The sequence below is a fragment of the Diorhabda sublineata genome, chromosome 10, assembly GCF_026230105.1.
Source record: "Diorhabda sublineata isolate icDioSubl1.1 chromosome 10, icDioSubl1.1, whole genome shotgun sequence".
Taxonomy (NCBI): domain Eukaryota; kingdom Metazoa; phylum Arthropoda; class Insecta; order Coleoptera; family Chrysomelidae; genus Diorhabda; species Diorhabda sublineata.
Window position 1 is genome coordinate 12,559,357 of NC_079483.1, and position 8,520 is coordinate 12,567,876.

General features: G+C 32.6%; 1 protein-coding gene across 2 annotated transcripts in view; it reads right to left on the reverse strand.

Moving 5' to 3' along the window:
• Window positions 1-6,947, reverse strand: part of LOC130449745 (aldehyde oxidase 4-like) — a 39,915-nt gene extending 32,968 nt beyond the window's left edge. The window contains exons 1-2 of one of the 2 annotated variants that reach the window (XM_056787733.1): window positions 6,615-6,947; window positions 1,184-1,350 (exon numbers count right to left, since the gene is read on the reverse strand). In XM_056787733.1, coding sequence (XP_056643711.1) covers window positions 1,184-1,350; window positions 6,615-6,666 — 219 coding nt within the window. In that variant the 5' untranslated portion in view covers window positions 6,667-6,947. The remainder of the gene's footprint in view (window positions 1-1,183; window positions 1,351-6,614) is intronic. The other variant, XM_056787734.1, reaches the window with a different exon arrangement.
• Between the last annotated feature and the right edge of the window lie 1,573 nt (window positions 6,948-8,520).

The following is an 8,520-nucleotide window of genomic DNA, read 5'->3' on the forward strand; positions in this document are numbered from 1 at the left end:
GTTATGCGAGGATCAATCAATATTTTATACATAAACCCGGCACTCATACCAAATTAAGAAATGAATAATAATGTTTACTCCCCGTATAGAACTCAGTAAATATCTAGCAATCCATTAGTCCACGTGAACTCTCATCTCCACTGTTTACCAAATGAATAATTTTTCTTATAAGATATACATATTTTTAAAAGTATTTATAAAAATTAAAAATTTATAAAATGAAGTATCTACGCCTATGCTAGATAGATCAAATAAAATTGTCGACAAGGGTTGTTAAAATCTGCAAGTGATATTGGAAGATTATAGCTACAACGTACAGCTTAACAGACGTTTTCTGGATAGTTTAATATATATATATATTATATGTGGAACTTTTGGTGGTCTTTATTTTATCTATAACCAGGTTAACAGTATCGATAGTTGATTTTCCTCGGTAAAATCAAACTACATTCTGGAAAATCCTCCCGCGTTCTTTATTTCCGCTATAACTCTTGCTTTGATAAGATGTTTAAGAAGATTTCCCACGCAATCAAGCAAACACTGTGGTCTGTAGGATGTTGTATGAGTTAATAATTTTTGGGCCTTGTCTAGTCTCGCTTTTTTCCATATTTTTAGCAACTCACTCTTAATAAACTGACGGTTCATAAGCCTAATATATCTTAACTATTTTCTAAATAGATGCGAACTAAGACAAACATTTTTCCATTCTTATTACTTTGATATTATTTAAGGACTGGATAGAAATTTTTTTATGAAAAATTTTGAGAAATGTAATAGTAAATAATGAGCTCAATCTATAATATTAGTCGATGAAACAGATAATACAGTGGAGCCACTATCAAATTAAACTGATCAATATTGGTTTCATTCATTTTTATTTTGAACTTATATGCGGATGTCGAGGGAATTCAACATTTAGGTAGTAGAAACAAAGATAATTCTTTATTACTCAAGACAGTTTTATCCAATATTCTTAATTTTACTAAGTTTGCATTCATTGAAAACTGTATCTGAATACTAAAGTAATGAAGTTAAATTTTTTGTCGAGATAGTTGACACTATTTTTTTGGTATCCTACTATTATTAAGTATCGTAAACTTTAAATGATAATTATTCTCATGCAAAGTGATGATACGTTCCAATATGTCCATATATAAGTAATTACGAATGGAACTCTACTCACAGAATTCACTGAAAACACTTTTTTCTTCCCACGAATAATCGCTTCCACAGCTACCGTACATGCTCCACAGCCACCTTCCAAACACATTCTTTTGGTACCAGTTAGGAATGTTTTTTCTCTAAGATATGTGTTGAGTGTAGTTTCAGGTCCAATGTCCTGAACATCAACTGCAAATTCATTTTAATAAATAAAAAACTGGAACAGAAATATATTTAACTGAACGTAAATGAAAAAAAAAATCGATTTAGAGCAGTTTCTCTATAGGAAGTGAAACAAATCTTCCAACGTTGAGTCCGGCTAATTCGAACTAATTGGGATCGAACAATGATCGGGTCAGCTGATTGTTTGGTGCTGCAGCACAGAAGTACCTTGCTACGTTTAAAAATTTGATAGCCCCAACAAGTTTATGACGCCCACGAAACCGGCCTCAATTTTAAAACTATGCCAATAAAAATCTTAGATTCCAAAGCAGAAACTCGTACAACTGATTTTAAGATGAGTAAGGACCGAGTAATATTAAGAGCTTGCTTCAATGCTACCGGTAACCATAAACTTCCTCTCATGATAATAGAGAAAGCTGCTAAGCCTCAAGCCTTCAAACATATCAACATGAGGTCACTTCCAGTTTATTATAGACACAAGAAAAGAGACTGGGTGGATGGCAAAATATTTGAAGAATGGTTTCATGATCAATTCGTACTTTCTGTTAAACAGTTTAGTGAGGAAAATGATCTACTCCCATGTGCTTTTGATCGATAATGCACCGTCCTATCCAGACATTGAAGAACTTACTTGCGGTGAGATAAAGGTAGCCTTCTTACCACTAAATTTGACACCTTTACTACAACCAATGAACCAGGGAGTTTTGCAGGCGCTGAAGTTGAAGTACCGAAAACGGTTTTTGAAATCTTTAATTGAAGACGGTACCATGCCTTTGGTCTAAAAGATTGAATAAACAAAAGTGAAGGATACTGTCTATTAGGCAGCTGAGTCTTGGGAAAATGTTATAGTTGGAGCAATAAGAAAATCTTGGAATGTTCTATGGACATCTTTGGAATTTGAAGAACAGTCTACAAAAAATGACACCGTTAACCTGATTACCCTGCTACAGCATATTTCAGGTTGTGATGATTCAGTGGAAGCAGACATGAATGAATGCATGGCGGCAGACGCCGATAGAGCTGAAGCTTTGATAGATGATGACATCATTCCAGATGTGATGCATGAGCAGGTTCAGTACGACGAGGAGGAGGGGAGCGGCGATGAGCCAGGGTGCACGGAGGGAGAGAAGAAAGTTTCGCACAAAGAGGCTCCAGCTGCTCTTGACCTTGCCCTTCGCTACTTGTAGTAACAGTCTAGTGCCACACTGCGTATGTCATGTTCATGAGAAAATAGCGGAACTACGCGGCTAAAAACAGACTGCAAGCTGTAACAAATAACAATGAGGGATTTTATATACCTACAATCTTTTTGACTGCATATTTGTTCTTTTGTTTATAGTTTGCGTTGTATTAATTTAGTCTGTACTCATTAAGCAAACTATTTGTATTCTATTTTCATTTCTTTTTAACATATTTCACTTTCCCGACCGCTTTGTCCACTTTTATCATTGTAAAATATATTTTAACGTTAGCCCAAATTATGTACTTCATTTACAAACAATTTTTGGAGCGCGTTCGGATAGAGCGGCCGTTTGGATTAACTGTATTCGGACTAGCGGGACTAAAGTGTTCTAATTACTCAAGCCACTCACTTGTTTTTTCCATCATTGTGTCTGTTGCACTACTAAATTGTCGCTCTTTTGGTGTCTGGGGCGTCCTAAGCTCCTACGTCCTATTGGTGATATGCTGTTTAAAAATTCTAATCATTTTTCTATCTGTCATCCTACCGATACGCTAGTTTTATCCTTTTTTCTTTCCATCATTTTCCACAGTTCTTATGTTACGTATGTTGTACATATTTATTCAAATAACGTGCAATTCTTGTTTCCCTTTCCTTCAAATTTCGGTTTACATCTTAGTTTAGTGTTTTCGAGTGTTTTAAGAAACTCTTTCGTCATAGAATTCTCGCCATTCCCCGATATAAGCCACTTAGACGTGCACCTGCCGTTCCCTGTAGATGTCAAACCGCTACATGCAGATCGGGACAATGATACGAATTAGTGAAAACCTACCTTTCATTGAAAGAGGGTAATACAAATAAACGTCAACTTTACATAAAAATGGCAGTTAACTTATCTCAAATGACAGTCGTCATATTGTTTCTTGGTGACAAGTCTTCTTGTTTTTTTTTTCTTGTAGGAACTTTTGTAATTTCAGTAATGTATCTACATGTGCATTCCAATCATCCATATATGCTTAAGTTACTCCCATTCGTTCATATTCACGACGACCTATAAGCCATTTTAGCACTCATTTTGTACGCAATAATAACAACATCTGTAAATCTTTTGAAAAATCTTAGGAAAATCTCGCTTATTGTGAAACGGTTGTTATTACGAATGTTTTAATTCACTTTAGAGACTAATTTGTCGGTCACAATGCTTTTGGATCTATACTACTTTTCATAGTGGCTAGTTGGCTATTTTTAAACGGTATCGCTTCTGTAAACCTTTATCCATTAGATTTTAATTCATTCCACTAACAAAAAATATTGATTTTATTCATTGTAATTCTAACGTAATTAGTAATATATTCTTATATGAATATTCATCAAAAATCTTCATTGAAGTAATGACTTTGCGACTTTCTCAGTAACTACTTGATTTCTCATCTGAATTGCAGATAAGTTTAATTGATATCAATTTCCATAAACTTTTCATTTCTTTTTTTATTAATAAGAACTGGAATTGCCCAACAATTTTGAGTTACTTTAAAAATGATTAGGAGCAAATTGTGTCACTTTTATAAATTTCATATGCTGTTATATATAATTTTTCATTTTGAAATGGCTAGAAACATTCAATTTTATGCTAAGTTTGTCTTGTAAGGAATTTTTATTTTCACGAGGTACTATGTAGTATATCGGGCCCTCTCGTAATAACTGTTTCGCTGTTCATTTTTATATTAATAATGAGAGTTAATACCCAAAAATATAATAATAAATATCATATATATTTATAGTAATTAAAATTAAGAGTTCAAGAAATGAGATAAACTTAAACCAAAATATTTGTTTCCTACTATTCAGCTCTTATTTTATCAGAGGTAATGTGAACAATCAAATTTAATATAATATAATGATGATGATTATGAACTATATTATCATTTCAAAAAAAAACTAATAATCCAAATATAATTTCATATTTTCAACCAGAGTTTCATTATATAAACGTTATAACCAAATTTCCACAACAACAATTTCATTGAGTCCAAAAAGAGAAAGCATTTTTTATTATACTTTGAATACCGAAAAAAAAAACTGTTCTCATGAAATAACAGTTCTGACAAAAATAATCGCTTCCCCCTTTTATGCACTATTAACCATTTCCTCCAAAGAAGCGATTGAAATCTAAGATGTAAAGATATGATGTTTAATAATCAGTGAAACAAGCATCAATGTACATTGTATGTCCAAAGACCTCCAGTTTATTGTCCAATAAAAATTTCCATCAGTTTTAACGAATTTTTCCGTGGTGTATATATAATTAAAAAAATTTCATAAAGGGAATTTAAGGTTGATTATGCTCAAGATATAGTACTAGTAACCAAAAGAAGATCTATAACGGAGACGATGCTAAACGAAATAGTTACCTCAGGAAAGCGGATGGGTTTCAAGATCAATTGAAACCAAAGAAAAATGAAAAGATTTGGAAAGCAATGTCAAGGGAGAAAAGTTAAAGTTGGTGAATATGAATTTCTGGAGGTAGAAAAGGTTAAAGTTTTAGCTTAAACAATGACACTAACAAGAAATGATAGAAAAAATAAGGGAGGACGTAAAAAAGATTATCAGAGCAATAATGAGACCAGTAAAAATCAGTGAAGAGGAATAAAGAATGAGAACGGACCGATAAATAACTGATGAACTCAGCGGCAAAGATATAGTTAATAGTAATCAAACCTCAGCGAGTTAAGTGATTGAGACATTTATAAAGAGACGGAAAAGAATTCTTAGTATACAATATGATACAATGGAATCCCGGTGGTAGAAAAGGACGCGGTAGTCCTAGGACCCAATGGTTAAAACAGGTGGAAGATGACCTAAGCAGAGTAGGAGTAAGAAACTGTCAGGAAAAGACGTGAAACAGGTAGACATATATTGTTGGGAATAATGCACCTCAAAAAGACGATCTAAAGAGCATTTTTGTGGCGCAACTCCATTAGGGGTGTTAAGCCATTATTATTCAATAGTTTTTCAGCTGTCTTCTTACAATGGATGAAATTCTTATTAAGTTATATTTACAACTTCTCACTTACGAAAGCATGAAGACTCCTATTTTCACGAATACCTATTCTCTTGATGCATTTAAAATCCAAAATAATATTTGATATACATTTTACATAAAGAATAGAGACATCAACTTTGAGCTCTGGACCTAAGCTATATGGTAGCGTGATTATAAATGAAGAAAGTGATTGGAGGATTTCAAAAAACCAATAATACGTTTTTGTAGCGCAATTCGAATTTTTTTGTTACGAGGAGTTTGTTCAAAATTTCAAAAATATTTTGCGCAAGTACATGAATTCGTCTTTCGTTCCCATATAAAGATTATTTTAGAAGATTAACACAGGACACAAGATTAATGAAATTATTTTGGACCTGTATTTCGGTCCCCTACTCCTCCTTTTTTTAAAAACTCACAAAAACCGGTTGTATGGTGGCATTTTCAGGAAAACTTCAAATGCAAAATTAACTAGAAATCCTGAGAAACGGAATATTCATCAGAGCTTGACTTGACTTGATTATTTTCAAGTATGTTGTTGAAGTTTGTTTTCCCGCAATATAGCAATCCTGCAGTGGTGGGAAAATAAGAACACAATCTCACATCCTAGACTTCAATCGCGTTTTGTGAGATAACGATTAGTTGTATGCAAAAAGAAAACTGAATGATTTTCATAGGAAATTGAATATAATTTAATTCTATAATTGTTGTTTTCTATGTATAAAGATCCATTTTCTCATTTTAAACATTTTTTGCCTTTCGCTACCACATTTTTGAAAAACAATTTTTTTTCTCGAAATGCATTTTATCAAGGAATTTTGTAACAATTATCAACGTGTTACAATACTTTTGACACTTCTAGTTATTTTTTGCCTTTGCTTCCTGTACTAATAGAAAGTCATGCACGGAACATCATACTATTAATTCTCAAGGCGAATAAATAGTTATCACGTACCACAGATTTTCTTTTCATGATATGTAATTTGCAATCGATTTAATGAATTGTAATAAATTTCACATTACTTTTTATATTATATACTTCACACTTACCGACATGTTCTGCTTCCCCTATAGCAAATAATACACTTTTCCGTTGTAACATCTTCAATGTTTTGTTGTGTTTTGTCAACAACTCCTTTAATTAGGAAATCAAGTTTATAATAATAATAATTATTATTATTATTTAATGTAATTAACAAATCAAAAAGAGAGATTAGTTTTAATTATGGCTACCGATTAATTTGGGCACTACTTTGTGTTTTTTAGTTTGTTACTTATTATGACTACATCAGAACAGATAACATTGAACTTTATTGATCTCTTGAAAACGTATCTCCAAAATACGAGGAGCGATCAATATAAATAAAAGCAAGAAATTACTATATTTACTACTTTAACCTCATGATTTTAAGACTTATGAATATAATTTGAGAAATATATTTGCGCAAGCGATGAGAGATTATCACTTAATACGCCTACGCAAATACAGTGGTGTGTTTTCACTTATCTAAGTCATAATAATTCACTTATCACAATCACTCAACTAACATGAATATTTTTCTGAATCTTCCTCAACGCCGAAAACCGGAGTATCCGCTCTCGAATTCCTGCCAGTGCGAATTTACGTTCCAGGCGCCCATGAAAACTGCTCTAACTATTGGAAACCTACTTCATTTTAAAAAAAGCAGAATGCATTATGATGATTAATATATCTATTTTCTAGTAGGGTAGGCTAGCATAATTTTCAAAATTTTTCGAAAATCTTGCAAGATGAAGTTTGGCCACATAAGCACTTTCAGTTTCAATACATATATTTCATCACTCTCCATATAAACAAGCAAATCCAACGAGAGATTTGTCGTTCTGGTTATTATCAATATTTTCATGTATATAACACACATGAACTACTTCTTGGTTTCAAATGAACTAACTTTGAAAAAACGCAATCATCAACACTACCTTCGTTCTTGGTTGATTATTATTTCAATATTCACAAAATTCTTAATAGTTACTCTTTAACAAAAATGTGGTTACTCATTTTTTGCTCTACAGTTTTGGCTCCGACACTTTTTTCTACGTAGTTTTCGAGTTCTGCGCGATTCAAAATATTTTTGAGCGTTCAAACCCATTTCATAATGTCTCGGCAGTGTCGAAATCCTCATAGTTTCCGAGTTATCCGGAATTCAAAATTTTTTTGATTACATGAACCCATTTTACGGTGAACATTTTGAGGTTAGGAAAAAATGTTTCAAAACCAATCTGTAGAAAATTTTGTGTTGTACATTTTTTGCCCCAGCTCTTTTCTTCGAATTCCTCTCATTTTTCGAGTTATTTGCGATTCAATTTATTTTTGAGTGTATAAACCCCTTCAAAGTTGATAATTTTGGGGTTAGGAACAAACACCTAACGTATTTTTTAATAGAGAATTTTATACTCTTCATTTTTTGTTACGGCAGTTTTATCCTAATTCCTCATAGTTTTCAAGTTATTCGCGTTTCAAAATTTTTTTAAGTTTCAAGTCCGAGAATTTCGAAAATCCGTGCCCATAGAGAGCTACCAAACTTATTCAGTATCCCAAAACCAAAATCTAGAAAATCAAATACGCCCAATTCATTTTGTGATTTTAGCTCAAAATTGCGTAATTTGCCAGTTCTAATATTCCCCAATATTTACAGATAAAAATTTGCTACAGCGTAGGCGTTGCTCTGAATTCGAAGAAGCATTCTTTAAGAAATTGTGTTGGTTTGTTGAGCAAGATATACCTATTTAAAGCTAGGTTTCGAGGTAAGTATCGAGGGCCTGAACCACAAGCAGAATGTCTCAGCGCTCTAAAGAAAACTTTGACGTGGTGGTTCTGGAAATATATATAATCAATATCTCAAAAGGTTTTCAATGGGTTCTGTGGAACCACGTTCATTTCATATCAATAAATAGTAAGTCATTCCAAGGTGAAATG